The following is a 17,755-nucleotide window of genomic DNA, read 5'->3' on the forward strand; positions in this document are numbered from 1 at the left end:
GCAGGTGACTCACTGGTTTCCTCATGGAGTCCTACATCTAAAACCTGGAAGATGCTTAATCTGTTTGGTTAAAATTTTACTTTATTAATGGTTTATATTTTTGGCTTTATGATACCCTTGAAACGCACATGCCATTCCCACAGGTATCCATGGGAATGTGAGACATACATTGAGAGCATTTTACTTTATGACCCAGAGGGGCAAGTTTTCAAAATTAAATGCCTGTGTTGTGCATACCAAATATGCACATTCATGCCCAAATATGCAGTTCCCTGTTGTTACAGGTAACTTCACAAGTATTGGGGTAATTATATACCCTCCACACCTGAACCATTATACCAGCTGTGCAGATGCGACTTCGATGGGAATTGGATCAGGCCAATAAACACCCATTTGCCCCTTTGTTGGGATACTTGCATACAAGACTTAGGCACGAGTGGGGAGAATTTCAAAAGCACAGCTGGCAGTTAGGCACCTAACTGACTTGAGTTTGCAGTTCTCCCCCTCGTTCTACTAACGTTGGTCTTTAGTGTCTATAGTGTTCGTTTTGGAAGAGATTTCACAGAGTATTTGTGCACAATATTTATGAATAACAGCTATTGTGGAGCCATAATTTAGAGATGCCTTCATCATCATGGGCAGATGGAAATAATAAATTAGCCTCTGGACTGGGAACTATCCAGTCCATGCGCAGACAGATTCACAAGTAAGAAATTACCCTTACATTTCACTTGTTCTCATTTTTCAGTGCTATTAGGGAATGTGACGGAGAAAGTCTAGTTGGCAAAAAGAGGACAGAACTGTTGTGAAGTGTTTACAAAGATCCTGAGAAGACACAATTCACAGTGACACTTAGCCTGTAGAGAGCAGGCTTACATATGTCCATTAAAGTTGTTGTTTTATAGTGCACTTCCTGAAGAGTACAAAATTAACTCCTCCTGAGTCAACTTCTACATTTATTGTTCTAAGAGTCTAAGAAAAGTTTGTGTCTGTTTTGTGTATTTCATTGTGGACTCTCTTTGTATTCTCACACCACAGATCTATTTTCAGACCTTGAACTAGACACATTTAAAAAACCCCAAGACTTGAGATTAATTAGAACTATGGTTTTTTATAAGTTTATTTCTTTAATGTTTTTACATCAAGAACAGAATTACCAAATAGCTAATAGCATGAAAACTAAATCGCTCTCCAAAAAAACTAAGGATGAAATATAAATCTAGGTACTGAATCAATAAGGGTATATGCAATAATACACATATAGCTACAATTATACAAGTAATGATACATATCAAATTACCTCCACCTCCTGTATAAGACCAATGTAAGGACTTTAGTTTTTCTTTGTCTGTTGAAAGCCATATTTTTATAAAATTATAATGCTGTAAACTCCAGAATTAACCCTAATGTTAGTTCTAGTAGAGTAGATCAGAACTGTTTCTTGTTTACATATATAGTAGAACCAAAAGTAAAGGTCATTACACTTATCTTTAATTTGCATCATTTTACCAGGTAATATGTTCTGTTTCTAGACCATCAATCTGAGCAAGTCATCCCACATTTTGAATCCCTCCATGGCTGCCACCTCCTTTACTGGGTCAAGTATCCACTTGCCCCCTTACATATATTTTTGTTTTTTAAGGATATCTGCTTTACCAGGCAGGGATCAAGGGGTAGATCCTAACTGGTGTAAATTGGAGCAGTGACAATTTCATAGAATATCAGGGTTGGAAGGAACCTCAGGAGGTCATCTAGTCCAACCCCCTGCTCAAAGCAGGACCAATCCCCAATTTTTGCCCCGACCCCTAAATGGCCCCCTCAAGGATTGAATTCACAACCCTAGGTTTAGCAAGCCAGTGCTCAAACCACTGAGCAATCCCTCCCCTTAAATTTACACCAGCAAGGATCTGTGCCAGAGTCTATCTATATATCTATACAGCACCTAGCATGTTTTGGACACTACTATAACAAACATAAATAATAATAATAGCCACTTCATCTTGGGCATATTTTGTGAAATAATCAGTGTGAATATACTTGTGGGAAAAACACAAGTTTGTTCTTTGTCCTCCCGTGTGGATAGGTGTATTTTATTTTTAAATTAGGTTCAGAAACGTCTGAAAAAATGTTTCTATTAATGCTAGTCAAGGTTTAGTCTTCAGAAATAGTGTCTGTTTCAAATGTCATTAAATTGTTTCAAATGTTAGAATTTATTTTATTAGTTAATTGGATATTAACACGAAGCATAAATGTACTAAAATTCCCTGATCATATGAGACTAAGTTGGTGTTAGATGCCATGGATTTTATTTCAATTGTCTGTCTGTGTCAGGCTGCAGTGAAAGCTGTTGTGGCATCAACTCGTCTTGGGAGTGCAAGTGGTCACAGCAGCCACGACAGCAATAAGCCCAGCCGTAATCCGTCTCCAGTTCAAGACGGTGAACCTGAAGAGAAACCTACTCAGGAAGGAGAAGAAGCGTCAGAAGAGAAGCCTTAGGTCACTTGCTTTCTTCTTTCAGCTGAGATTTGTCATTTCATGCACCAGCTATCTTGCCCTTCAGCAAGAAAGATTTGTAAGTCTGGCCTGTCTGGTGGCTCTGCTTTGGAGTGCAAAATGCACCAGCTGGTGGTCCTAACTTCAATGCATGTGACTGCTTATGAAAATAGTAAATTGTCCTATCAGGTATGTCATGGATACAATGTTATTTGCCGTAATACCAACAAGTGAAACATGAGACAGTAAATACTACTTACATTAATGCATACACTTCATATACCTTTAGAGAGTGTTTAGAGGTGACGTTTGAAATGAATACTATTTCGTTTTGTTTTACAAAAGTAGGCATCTTCTAGAAATCATTTATTTGAAACTGTTTCCTTTCCGAATCATAATCTCACAGTAAATGAATGGGAACTGATGTCAAGCCCATGCTTTTAAAATGACATCTGAAATGTTGAGCTTTTTATCAGTAATATTTATAAAGTGTTTACAAGGAGAACATAGTATAGAGATTTATATGCAGAAACATTCCACTAATCCTGGTAAGAAATTTAAATTAGTTCTAGTGGCCATGAAACTGTATGTTCCTCCAGTTCGTGTTGAGAATGCCTTACTCTACCTTTAACAGTTTATATACAGTATTTTAATGATAACCAAAATTAGTCTGATTTCTGCCATTTCATTCTCTAGTAAAATGTTAGCAAAACAAAATGATAGATTAGTATAAAATATGATTAAGGTAGTCGCAACTTTTTAAGATGCCATTGTATTTATTCATTACTTTATAAAGCCGTGCAGCTAGAAAATGTTTTTATGGGGGAAATCTGCAATTCCATAAGTTCTAAATACTTGAAGAAAGCTATTCTACTGCAGGGTGATTTTACTCCTGGGAGGCACTCAGATACTTATCAGTGCTCATCACTGTAAAGAACCTAGATAGATGAATAGATACATACAACCCTGAAGCTTTGACTTCATGACTAACTAGTTTTCCATCATTCAGTACAGACTTAATGAGTCCAGATTTTGCTAATAAAGGAGCCAGTCCTGTAAAATGATCTATATGGGCAGATCCCTGCACCTGTGTGCATAGGTGCTGCAACTAGAGTTGCTGAGGGTTCTGCCGCACCCCTGGGCTTGAAGTGGTTTCCATCATATACAGGGTTTACAGTTTGGTTCAGTGACTCTCAGTACCCCCACTACACAAATTGTTCCAGCACCCCTGCCTTTGGGGAGCTCCCATGACTTTGGTTAAGATACATGGGTATGGACCAGCTTGTAGGATCAGGGCCAAGCTCTTTATTTACTTTGATCATATGTGAGACATAATTGATATGAACTGAAAACTGAAAATCAGCATCAATATGTATTTAATTATTTTGATAGTACCTGAATGTCATAATGCATTGGTATATTACAGAAATGACATAAAGAAGCTGAAGTATGTCAGTGCCATTTGCGTTTGTTATACTTTGTAATACTGATAGTTACCCAAGACCCTAATAATCCTTTCAGTCTTCCTCTTTTGCTCTGTTTTGAAGTTGCTTTGCCTAGCAAAATTTGCCTTGAAAAACAGCAACAACAAAAAACAACACTATTTCAGCTACTGAGAGAAGCCAGAGTAATTTGTCTTTTGTTGAAATTAAAATAAAAGGTAATGAAATATTATTCATATGGTAGGTTTGCTAAATAAAAATATCTGTGCTAAAACAGAAAAATAACTTGTCTGAAAGGGAAACATCATTGCAAAGTGGTAATCTTGAGTTTTCTAATGCACAGTACTCGCTATTTACATTTGTACAACAAAGATTTGGTGTTCAAGTGCAGCTGAATTTTAAAGCACAAGTGCCCATCCTTTTCCCAGACATGGCTCTTTGGAAGAAAATAAGTGTATATGCTGAAAACACTGGCAGATTTCTTCCTGTTATAATGGCAGCAGGACTTCTATCTGATTTTGCAGATCTGATTGAATAGGCTAAAGGGAGGAGTTTGCAGATCTTCACTTGAAAAAAAATACTCCCTACAGGTACAACCACTGGGAGTAGGAGGAGGAGTACATCCCACTGCCTACCATTTTACTGGCTTGTTTTTCCCCCTGGAGGTGGCTGTAGGACGAATGCATTCTCACACCTGGTCTCTCCTTTGGTTACAGTAGCAACACTGGTAGTGTTCAGTCAGCAATTAGTTCAATAGGAGCGACTGAACTGATGTAGGGTTTTCCTTTATTTTGGTTAGCTTGTTCCAACTTCCACAGATAGAGCAGGCTGCACAGGTATTCCATACTTCAAGAGTCTATCGATCATCTTCCTTGAATGGAGATACCTTTATCTGAAATACGTTTTCATTTGTGCAGGATAAAACCGTGGTCCTAATAGGTATGTCAGATGATTCTGGGATTAGTTACACCACAGATTGTCTTTAACGTATGACAAGTATGAACCAAATGTGTGTAAACAGAAGCCATCTCTGACAGCAGAATACAGGCAGCATGGTATTTGTGTGTGAGGGGCTGTATGAGGTTTGTACACACTTTGCCTAATTTCCCCTTTAGTATCTTCAACATCAAATAATTAAGATGCTTGTGATGTATGAATTACCTGTATATGACCAGCGTGCCTGACTTATGCAGTGGAACATTACACAATAGGAGTGGCAGCTTGCTGAGGTATGCATGCGCAAGGAATCTTTCACACACTGCTTTTTCTCTCATAAGTCACCCACCAGCAGGTTTTGTCATGGCACTGACTTGGGACTTTGGCACCACTTAGGGCAGGGGTGGGCAAAGTACGGCCCGAGGGCCACATCCGGCCCTTCAGATGTTTTAATCCGGCCCTTGAGCTCCTGCTGGGGAGCAGAATCCGGGGCTTGCCCTGCTCCAGCCGGTGAGCGGGGGTCGGGGGTCTTGCCCCGCTCTGCACATGCTTCTCCCAGAAGCAGAGGCATGCCCCCTCCTGGCACCGTGGCCAATGGGAGCTGCAGGGGCGGCACCTACAGATGGGGCAGTGTGCAGAGCCACCTGGCTGACCCTCTGCATAGGAGCTGGATAGAGGACATGCCGCTGCTTCTGGGAGCTGCTTGAGGTAAGCACCACTCAAGCCTGCACCCCTCATCCCTCCACCCACCCTCCAAACCCCTCAATCACAGCCCGGAGCACCCTCCTGCACCCCCACCCACTCATCCCCGAGCCCACACCCCAGCTGGAGCCCTCACCCCCCCTGCTCCCCAATCCCAGCCTGGAGCCCCCTCCCGCACCCTGAACTCCTGGCCCTACCCCAGAGCCCACACTCCCACCCCAACCCCCAATTTCATGAGCATTCATGACCCGCCATACAATTTCCATACCCAGATGTTACCCTTGGGCCAAAAAGTTTGCCCACCCCTGACTTAGGGTATGTCTACACCGCCCTTGGCGGTGAGTCTCCCAGCTTGAGAGGACAGACTTGAGTTAGCGGGGCTCGTGCCAGCACTCTAAAAATAGCTGTGTAAGACAGTGCCTTTGAGTTGTGGCTCAGGATGATGCTCGGGCTCTGAAGCCACTGGACTTACTTTAACTCTTACGCTCTTGAGATTCCACCTGTTACTAAGGATATCATGTGGTTTGGTTTTGATTTTGTGCCAATTCCCTCCTCTGCTGGAAAGTAACCTCTCAGTAGGGCTCTTCAGTCACAAACAGGGGAGATGTACTGATCTGGAAAACCTTCATTTTTAGAGTATCTGAACAGAGCAGAACTTCTTAGAGAAAGAGGATATCATCAGTCCATGAAATGCATGCACAAAACTAAATTTCAACTATCCAGAGTGAGAATCTGATGCTATTATATGCAAAAAAACCAACCCTCCTCTGTTTGAATGCCCATCCCTTTAAAATTAAATGTGGAAGACTGGGTCCAAAGCTATTAAAGATTTCTGATCCTTTGGAATGCTTCACTTGTCACTGAATCGTTACAAAGCACAAGAAAACAATGAATTATTCAGATGTTGGCTTGTTACATTGTGATTTTTATTCCTACTTTATGTAAGTGCACTGTAATGGGTTTGTGTATATTAGGCCCATGATCTCCTCCCTGAGTGCAAAAGAGCACATGGGGCAAAAAATGCTAACCCAAAATGCTCTCAAAAGAAAGGGCATTCCTTGCTCTGAGAATGTGCAGCCAGGCTGATATGCAGAAAGGAATGACCAGAGCCAACCAGCATGTATGTTGCACGTATAAGGGCAAAAGGTTGGTAAGCAATCTGCCATGAAAGGCTCTATGCATACTGTAGTAGAATGAGTGGAATTGGAGAAAGAGGGGTGAGGTTTCAGGAGGGACTGAGTCAGAAATACAAGTTGGGCCCAGTCTGCTTGCCACATCAAAGTCTGAGCCTCAGCCTGTAACACTGGCCACTACATACTTAATAAAGATCTCTTTTGTTCACCTCTACCTGCCTGCTGCATCACTTAGGGCAGGTCTACACTTAAAACACTGCAGCAGTGCAATGCAACTGCACTGCTGTAACACTTCAGTGAAGACGCGACTATGCCAACAGGAGAGCTTCTCCCATTGCCATAGTATGCACACGCTATATAAATAAATTGGCATAGTTAATCCACCTCCACAAGAGGCGGTAGCTATGTCGACAGGAGAAGCCCCGACATTGACATAGTGCTGTCTAACCAGGGATAGATTTTTCACACCCCTGCATGACAGTTATACTACTGTAAGTTTATAGTGGGCTTACTGTTAATAAAACAGGTACAGGTCAATCCAGCAATCAAAGGAAACAGGAGGGGAAGTGGATAACCGCACAGGAAGGGCTTTATACCACAGTACCCACTACTGGACAGCAGCACATATAAGAAAGGAAAACAGAATGATGGGAACTCCATATGACCAGCATGGCAGTGGATAATTGGCACTAATAAGCAAGTACAGCCAGAGTTTCAGGAAATCCCAAATAAGAATGTTGAGTTGTCAATATACATTCCCTCATCTTCCACACACACCATAGTTCATGATTAAGGCTACGATTTAGTCACGGGTATTTTTAGTAAAAGTCATGGACAGGTCACAGGCAATAAACAAAAATTCACAGCCCGTGTCCTGTCCATGACTTATATTAAAAATGCCTGTGATTAAATCTTGGGAGGGGAGGCGCTACTGGGGGAGTGCCCAGGCCAGTGGCACCAGCTGCCGGGGACCATGGACTGCTGCCAGGGCCAGCGGACCGCATCAGCTCCAGCATGCCAGGGACTGCTGCCCGGGGCCGCGGATCACAGCTGCTCTGGCCAGCCACCCAGGACCTACTACCAGGGCTGCCGGATCAGCAGCTGGTGTGGCTGTTCCCAGGGCTGCTCCAGGAGTGGCTGGCGTCACTGGCCCTGGAGCCACCTGAGCAGCTGGCTGCAGAGCCAGCTGCTTGGGTGGCCCTGGGGTCAGCCACATTTAGAATCATAGAAGATCAGAGTTGGAAGAGACCTCAGGAGGTCATGTAGTCCAACCCATTGCTCAAAGCAGGACCAACCCCAACTAAATCATCCCAGCCAGGGCTTTGTCAAGCTGGGCCATAAAAACCACTAAGGATGGAGATTCCACCACCTCCCTAGTTGACCCATTCCAGTGCTTCACGACCCTTCTAGTGAAATAGTGTTTCCTAGTATCCAACCTAGACCTCCCCCACTGCAACTTGAGACCATAGCTCCTTGTTCTGTCATCTGCCACCACTGAGAACAGCCAAGCTCCCTCCTCTTTGGAACCCCCCAGGTAATAGAAGGCTCCTATCAAATACCCCATCACTCTTCTTTTCTGCAGATTAAGTAAGCCCAGTTCCCTCAGCGTCTCCTCCTAAGTCATGTGCCGCAGCCCCCTAATCATTTTTGTTGCCCTCTGCGGGACTCCCTCCAATTTGTCCACATCCTTTCTGTTATGGGGGGGGGCCCAAAACTGGACACAATACTCCCAATATGACCTCACCAGTGCCAAATAGAGGGAAATAATCACGTCCCTCAGTCTGCTGGTAATGCTCCTACTAATGCAGCCCAATATGCTGTTAGCCTTCTTGGCAACAAGGGCACACTTATCACTTGTCCCTGTAGAAGTCACGGAATCCGTGACTTCCACAGCCTCCATGACACACACAGGGCCCTATTCATGATGTCAGAATGGAGTCCCGACATATCCTGCACTGAAATGCGTAGATCAAGGCTGCTTGGAGCTCCTTTTTGCACAGTTCTCTTTTTTGGGAGCGGGCATACAGAACATGGGGGCTTTCCTTAGACCATGCCACTATACACACTTCCACTGCTCTTACTTTTTGCCTTCTATAGGAGTGATCTGCTCTACTGACTGTAAAGCAATGTACATAAACTCTTTGTTTGTGATAAGGCTGTAGCTTTTCTGATTAATTATTGCAAATTCTACTTTTGTTTTAAACTGTGTCCACCACTCAGCCAATGGGATTATCAACACCCAGGTGATATATCATTTATACACTGAAGTGAGGAAAAAAATATTATAAGGTTTAAAATCTGAAAGATACCTAATTCAAGAGACTGCCTAAGAGACATACACAACTGGACCTTCATTAAAATAGCTGTGTTACATTCTAACTGAGCAAGTCCTTCAGATTCGTCGTACTCAGTTTTTGTGTGCTCTATAATTTGAGATGTTTCAGGATATGTTTTTGAAGCTACTTTTTAAAATATGATCCACACAAATAATGTCTTTGTCCTCTTTTGCAGAAGAATTTAAATAACAAACACAGTTGTTAGAACTGTGCCACTTAACATTGCAGGAAGTAAACCTTACAGCCAGTATAGTTTCATGAAGATTAATGCAGGGTCTGCACTGATATCAAGTGCAAGACACATTTATTTGACCTTGCCTTCATGACATAAACATATAGCAGTATACGTGTGTGTGTGCACATACACACACACACACACACATATATATAAAATATTTTAAAACATACCATAACAAAACACGCCACTGCACACACTTCTCCCAGGACGTGACAGATGTTAGTCATGTCACTTAATCCATTACTGGAACATGCTCAGAAACTGTGGTGATAAGCATAGTATAAGAACTTATGTAGAACAGAATAGAATATCTGAAGCAGCCACATTTTGTCTGCAGACACAAGCAGGCCACTTTAATTGACTTCAGTGCACACAAACATATCACTACATTTCGTTACAGTCTTGAAAAATATCGTAGTGGTCATGTCTGCATTCAGCATGGCAGCAATTTTTTAAAGACATTCCATGTCATTTTCCAATATTTCTCAATTGGAAGATAAGCTATAGTGTTTCCAATTAATGTGGCTCACTTACTTCAGGACAAAATTCCTTCTAAGGGGTCTATTCTCTCAATAAAGGTTTATAGCTTTGACTTAGGTTAATAAATATTGGGAGCTAGATTTTCTATTATCCTATGGCCCCTTTGTACCAGTCTGCCAGCACAAAGCTGGCCCGGAAGGAGTGCCCCAGCTCTCTTGGCTATCTAATGCAGGAAGGGCGTGGCCAAAGAATATAGGCATGGCTGGAGAAATGTTGGGCTTTGGTGATCCCCAGCTGGTGTCATGGCCCTTTGCAGTTACAAACTTCTAGTGAAATTAAGTCAGCTCTAAGGCTGCTCTAAATGACATCAAGGGGGTCCAGCTGAGCATGGGCCCAGCCGACATTGGGTGCAGCTTAGAATCTAACCTTCTGTTTGCACATCAGGAAGAGAACAGACCCCCTCAGTTCTGAGCATAATTGTTTCTTCCTCTTTAACACTGTAGATGATGGATGCAGAGTGCCTGCCATGCTGGTGAATGTCAACTGCCCCAGCTTATACACACACAACCTTGCAACTCACAGTCCCAAAATGTTAATCTGCCAACACTTAAATATCAAACACAGAGGGACTCATCTCTTCCATAGTTTGGCATTTTAAATTCTGATTTCATTTAACAAATGTTAAGAAAGGCCAAATTGCTGCTTGTTTTTCTTCCCTCTCCACCACCATCTAGAGTTGCCAGGTGTCTGGTTTTCAACCGGAATGCCTAGTCGAAAAGGGACCTTGGCAGCTCCGGTCAGCACCGCCGATCGGGCCGTTAAAAATCCGATCGGGCCGTTAAAAGTACGATCGGCAATGCTGCAGGGCTAAGACAGGCTAGTCCCTACCTGTCCTGGCACCATGCTGCTCCCACCCTGAGCATCAGCTCTGCAATCCCATTGGCCGGGATCCGCGGCCAATGGAAGCTAGGGGACTGGTTCCTGTGGGTGAAAGCAGCATGCAGAGCCTCCTGGCTCCCTCGCCTAGGAGCTGGACCTGCTGGCCGCTTCCGAGGTGCAACGCGGAGCCAGGACAGGCAAGGAGCCTGCCTTAGACCGGCTGCGGCGCCCTTAGACCAGGAGCTGCCTGAGGTAAGCTCCTACCCCAACCACTTGCCCCAGCCTTGAGCTCCCTCCTGCACCCCAAACCCCTCATCCCTGGCCCCACCCCAGAGCCCACATCCCAAGCACTCACCCCCTCCAACACCCTAACCCCCTGCTTCAACCCACAGCCCCTCCCACATGCTGAATCCCTCTGCCCCACCCCAGCCTGGAGGAGTCCCCTCCTGCACCCCAACTCCCTGCCACAGTCTGGAGCTCCCTCCCACACCCTGAACCCCTCATTTCTGGCCCCACCCCAGAGCCTGCACCCCCAGTTAGAGCCCGCACCCCTGCCCCAGACCAGTGAAAGTGAGTGAGGGTTGGGGAGAGTGAGCCACCGAGGGAGGGGGAATATAGTGAGTGGAGGCAGGGCCTCAGGGCTAGGGTGGTCAGATTTGTGTGATTAGAAAGTGACCATGCCACCTACCCGGCACTCCGGGGATGGGGGCACATGGGGGGACTAGCGGCTTCAGAGGAGGTGTTCCGGGTTCCAGCAGGGAAGGGGGACAGAAGGGGAGGGTCTCAGGCAGAGGGGGATGGGTCAGAGGCTAGCCTCCCCCAATGGCTCATTCACCTACCACCCATGGTCAGAACCTCTCTTTAATGGGGTCATCAGGGCTTGCTGGGGCCGAGGGCAAAAGCCGAAACCCGAGCCCCACTGCCTGGGGTGGGGGCTGAAGACTGAGGCTTCAGCCCTGGGCAGTGGGACTCAGACTTTACCCCTCCCTCCCCTGCCTGGGGTGGCAGGATTCACGTTTTGGCTTTGCCCCCCCACGGATGACCAGATGTCCTGATTTTATAGGGACAGTCTTATATTTGAGGTACTGTCATATATAGGCACCTATTACCCCCCACCCCGTCCCAATTCTTCACACTTGCTATCTGGTCACCCTACTCCCCTCCACTCCTGCAACCCAGGGCAGCCGGGCTCAGGCTTTGGCCCCACCCCCGCCTGGACACACCTGAACAATGTCAGGCACAGTATCACTTAGGCTGGAACAGTATTAAGTTTCTATCGTTCCCCTGGGAGGAACCTCTTTCACCATTAAGAGGCCCAGGAGGCTTAAGATCTGCAGATGTCCTATGATCATAGCACCAGTTTGAGACCTTAGGTCTCTGAACTGGTGACATGGAGAGCAGAGTGCAGCAACTCACATATTTGAGATACACAGATCTGAGATATCAGCATTGAAGCCAGAACTTGAAAAGATTTATACACACTTCACTTTATCCAACGTTGGTAGGCCCATTGAAGTCAATGGAACTACTCACAGTTTGGAAGGAGACGCATGTGTGTACATCTTTGCAGGATCAGGACCTAATTGTGCTGTAGTCAATCTCTGAAAATAAAACATTCTAAATGTAAATATAACTAATTATGTAGGTTAATATAAACTTTAGAATCAGGAGCCAGTGGTGCTGTGAGTTCCTCTAGAATTACATATTTCTGTGGTTTCCAGATGAGACCATCATAGCACAATAATATAGTAAGCAGCAAAGGAATTAATGCTATTCCACTCCCTCTAATTTGGTTTTATTTTCTATTGCACACATTCTACAAATAAAGTTCCCAATGCTAGGAAGGTGACCATCTCTTTTTTTAAAAAAATAATTAAAAAGGGCTTTCTAGTTAGTCTGCATTCTGTATTGTCTTATGCGGTCACTGCATTTCATTGTTCTGTACAGGACCATGTGGTACAGTACCTGAGAGAACCAGGGTGCCTATGGAAAAAGTCCCCAAAATGTAATTTTGGTGAAAAAAAAAGTGCTCATAAATTTAAATACATATAAATTAGCCCACCAAAATGAAAAATCCAAGGACCCACCAACCAGTAAACTCCCATAACAAAAACACTATATTATCCCACCCTGCTATTGGTGGGCTTGCATGAAAGTCTCTATTTTTATTACCTGGGCAATGAGAAAGGGGAAAAAAGCCTCAAGTCCCTCTTCTTCACTGGTCACTTCCCGAGGAGACAAAATCTGTCAATAACCATGGCTTAGCCACTCTCACACATACTTATGAGAGAGTGAAGCAAGCTCCTGATGCATTGGTCCCTTATATGGGGAGGAGTCCTGCTCCCAACTTCTGTTTTAACCAAAAAAAAATTTCTCATCACACCCACCCCCACACCTTGTATATATAGCTCCATTAATACGGCTGACAGCCTCCTCTCCAATCTGCCATACCAAACCAGAGGAGTGTTCTGACTGATTCAGGTATGTAGCTTTGAATAACCCTCTTGCACTACTCAGCAAAGCTGGCCTGGTAAGTATTGAGTGGGACTTTGTTGGGGAACAGTTGGCAGGCTGTGTAAAATATGAGATGGGTCAAAATGTTACATATGTGTCTGTATGTATATGAAAATCTTTATTCAACGGATCTGCTACATCCTACTGCAGTAATATCCTTCCCAGAAAGCAGTGGATAATATCAGCTCATGCAGTCCCTTTCCCTGCTAGTGCAGAGCCCTAAGTGGGAGATTAGTGTTAGTCTACCAGCATTTTAATTTTATTGCCTCATTCTCAGAAGTACCACAATACAGTATTGCATATTATCATACATTCTACACATGCCTCCATTTCCTGGGGTGATGGTGAACTGTCATTGAAGAGTAACAAAATATAACTAAAATATATACACATTGCCTCAAGCAAACCTCAGGGCTGGCTTGGTATTACACACAACATGCCCTGACTTTCTTACTCAACCACCCCTGTCTTGCAGTGTGGAAAATAATGTGCTGCTTAAATAGCAGAAATAGTGACCAGAAAAAGCATGTTATGTGGACTTGTATTTTATAAAGTGATAAGCTTAAGGGGCATGTGTCAGAACTAAACCATGAGGTGACTGGGAATCTGAGGAGCCTATGCAGGAGAGTCATATTCCCTACACCACTATGCAGCCCTGGGGCTTGTGGATCCATTCCTCTGCAGATCTGCTAAACTTCCCTCACCTGTGGGGCCATGACTTGTAGCCAGCTAATGATCGGTTACTGCTGTGTGTTAGGATAGTTCCTTCCTTGACCCTGTAAGGAGATTACCTGTGTACAGGCTAGCACTGGGGAGCTGATTTCAGGCAAGCTGCTCATTAGTTGGAGGGCTTGTTATTTTGCCTGACCTTGCTTTCTGACTTGGAGAGGTGATGAACTTAAAGAACCAGTGTCTAGGTCAAATATTTGATCAGTAAATTACTACCAGAGTGCAGAGATCTTGACTTGTGAAGGTAAAAAGCCTGTTAAATTATAGGCAATAGGCTTAAGCACTCTGCTTCCTTTAATTAAAGTTACCTATAAACAGTGTAGTATGGCAGCACTTCCAAAAAAAAAAAAATCAGAAAAACGGTGCTCATTGATTTGTTACAAGGTGTATTTTATAAAACTATTATAAAAGCTTATAAAGCTAGGAATAGTTGAGGTTGGTCTGTATGCTTACTGGACTCCATAACCCATATTTTCTCAATTCTGCTATGTTCTCTCTACATTTGACATACTGTCTTACAACTTGTTATGTAAGAAAAAATCTTGTACCGTCAACAATTGTTTACCTTTAATAACAAAAACATAGTAAGTAAAAATCTTAGGGCTGCCTGTTAAGTGTACACACTTTTATTTCAGGCTAATCCTAGTTGTATAATAACTTTTCTCATACTGTGTAAACAAACCATAGGAGAGAATTCAGATCTAGAAAGGAGTATGGAACAGCAGAACTGGCAATGTATTATATTTGGGATTAATGTAATCTTTTATATGCTCATATGGACATGCTGATATTTGCTAAATGAAAAAAATATGCTTTGATGCTGGGAAGTTTATAAAAAAGGATTTGCATGTACAATATGATAATAAATTAGCCTAGAAATGCCTGTTTGTCATTCAATTAGATGAAAAATGTTACAGCCAACTGTATAATGGAGAATATAACATTGTTGCTATTATAAAGGGATATCCTGGCACATACAGCATTTGTTTATAGCTTATTAATCTTGAATGAATTTCAATGTGGACTCTCTCTCCCTCACCCCTCCCCCCCCCCAAAAAAAAAAGTTAGTAGTTTTGTACAACAGGAGAGCAGTCTTAACCGGTGAAACATTGATGTGTATTAAGGTCAGCGTGAAAGAGGTTGAAAAGTGTTCATAGGAATAACTGTTGTAGCCCTCCTTTGATTTCCCAAGCTAGGCAAGATTGGAAGTTGAAACTCCGTCAATAAGGTTTTTGTACTTTTTATATTTAAACCACACTTGCAAATCTGCAGGGTGACAAAGTATGATGGAACCCTGTGGTACAATATGAAAGCTTACGTAGGTCATATTCTAAAAATATAGAGCCAAAAATTCAGATGGCGCATGAGACAATAAGCTGACAAGCATTTAGCCCTGATAGAACCACTGGTGAAGATAGTCCAGAAACTTAAGCACCCTGGACAGTAAATTGAGACCTGCAGAACATCCTGCCATCTTATAGCTTACGAAAGCACAAAAGGCTAGGTTCACAAAGGTACTTAGGAGTGGTAGCAATGAGTGTCACTATGGCTAACTTTTAGGTACCTAGAAAAATCACTGAGATTCACAAAGCCTGAGTTTGGAATGTAGGCTCCCAGTACAATGAATGAGCAGAGATAGGTGCCTCTATAGAGGATTCACAGACGCTAACCAGCACTGTCCTAAGCTAGCCAATGGGAGATGCCAAGGCGTTTGTGCTAAATCCTGCCCTCTCTCAGAGATAAGCATTCATGTCCAGGCTGCAGGGAGATGCCTCTTTCTAAAAGCATTGCTCAGCTATAACCCTCTCTTGGAGTTAGTTGCGTAGGTAGTTTTTGCAGGAAGAAGAGGATGCACTCTCCCTTCATCGCTTTTAGCCTAGTGATTAGGGTACTCACCTGAGATGTGGGAGACCCCAGTTCAAGTCTCTCCTCTGCCCAATGAGAAGGGATTTTTACAGGGCTCTGCCACCACTTAGGTGAGTGCTCTAACCACTGAGCTATGGGATCGTCTGACGAAAACGTACAGGATAGGGCAACAGAAATGAGTAGGGGTATGAAACAGCTTCCACCTGAGGAGAAATTGAAAAGACTGGGACTGTTCATCTTAGAAAAGTGATGACTAAGGGAGGATACGACAGAGGCCTATAAAATCATGAATGGTGTGGAGCAAGTGAATAGGGCTGTGTTATTCTACTCTGTCACATAACACAAGAACCAGGAGTCCCTGAATGAAATAAATAGGCAGCAGGTTTAAAACAAGCATAAGGAAGTTCTTCACACAACACATAGTCAACTAGTTGCCGGGGGATGTTGTGAAGGGTATAACTGGGCTAAAAAAAGAATTAGGTAAGTTAGCCAAGACAACCAGGGACTAAACCCCATGTTCTGGATGTCCCTAAACCTTTGCCAGAAGCTTGGACTGGCTGACAAGGGATGGATCAGTTGCTTAATTACCCTGTTCTGGTCCTTCCCTCTTAAGCATCTGGCACCAGCCACTGTTGGAAGACAGGTCATTAGTCTGACGCCCATATGGCCATTCTTATGTTCCTATGATAGGGGTTTTTCTGTCTCTCCTGTTGAAGCTGTTCCACTTTTAGTAAGAGGTGAGAGAGCAACTCTGTACCCTAAAGCACTCACCTGGGAGGTGGGGGACCAGGATTCAGTCCACCTGCTCCAAAGATTTTTTTTTTTTCATTATTTATCCACAGAGGAAAAGTTTCAACAGATGAGACTTAAGGAGCCCCATATCAGAATAGCCACATGAGAGGTGTCAGAGCCCTGTTCTAATCTCTTGTCCTCATCAGGTGGAGGGAGAATTTGAATTAGTAGGGTGACCAGACAGCAAGTGTGAAAAACTGGGACAGGGGGTGGGGGGTAATAGGAGCCTATATAAGAAAAAAGACCCTAAAATCGGGACATCTGGTCACCCTATGAATTGGTGACCCACCCCATCCCAGGTGAGTACCTAGCCACCAGTGAGGAGAAGAGCATTGTCCTCCCATTTTCTCCCCTCACTAGGCTGTGCTGTGTAAGCTTATCTATAGGGGTACATGCTGATAGGCAAGCTCTAAGACGCTTACCTGATTGGGCCATTCAAGTGAGTTAAGCAGAGGAATGCCTGTCCTCTGGTTTGTGAATCACTTTGGGGCTCAGCTGGATGCTTGGTGTGGGGCTGCAGCGTGCATGTTGAAGCAGACACATAGGCATCTAGGGAACCTTTACTGCAAAAATGAGTACACCTTGCAATTTTAGGCCCCTACAGGGTTTGACAGCTGAGCAGGGATTGTGTGAATCTTGGTAGGGCCCAATACAGGGCTTTAGACACCTAACATAGCAACTAAGCACCTAATTCCTTCTGTGAATCTAGCCCAAATTTACTATGCTGCCAGAAGTGAAGCCAGCTATAATCCCATGTTAGTCTTTCCCTCCCTTTTCTTATTAGTTAAAACACCGCTTCCTCTTCAGTATGTGCCACATGTGCAAATGCCATTTTGTCTGCAATGTACAACTAGGCAGCTGGCTTGGAACATGTCAATATTTTTATCTGTACTGTCATGTCTCTGCACTCAAACTATTGTATGACTCCTTTTCTTTTTTAAGAATAATGTATAACAGACGTCTTCCCTCCCCCTCATTATAAGCTTTTATTTCTCCTTCAGGGCAGAGGATCAACTAGTGGGTAAAGCGTGACTAGGAATTGTCTTCAGCTCAGCTCCTGCAAATTTCTCCATGCAGACAGACCCCTTTAGCCCCCCCCCCCCATGGAGCCTCACTAAAGTCAGTAGGGCTGCATGCAACTATAGGGATCTACCCACATGCAGCAAACTGCAGGATCACAGGTTTGATGGCTAGTCTTGGCTGTAGAATTGACTT

The 17,755-nt window shown here is 43.7% G+C and overlaps 1 protein-coding gene across 1 annotated transcript in view; it reads left to right on the forward strand.

Moving 5' to 3' along the window:
• The window catches only part of CAMK4 (calcium/calmodulin dependent protein kinase IV), a 307,228-nt gene extending 294,728 nt beyond the window's left edge, over window positions 1-12,500 (forward strand). The window contains exon 11 of the mRNA XM_037901535.2: window positions 2,332-12,500. Coding sequence (XP_037757463.1) covers window positions 2,332-2,496 — 165 coding nt within the window. The 3' untranslated portion in view covers window positions 2,497-12,500. The remainder of the gene's footprint in view (window positions 1-2,331) is intronic.
• The last annotated feature ends 5,255 nt before the right edge of the window (window positions 12,501-17,755 follow it).

Source organism: Chelonia mydas, chromosome 5 (genome assembly GCF_015237465.2).
Source record: "Chelonia mydas isolate rCheMyd1 chromosome 5, rCheMyd1.pri.v2, whole genome shotgun sequence".
Lineage (NCBI taxonomy): Eukaryota > Metazoa > Chordata > Testudines > Cheloniidae > Chelonia > Chelonia mydas.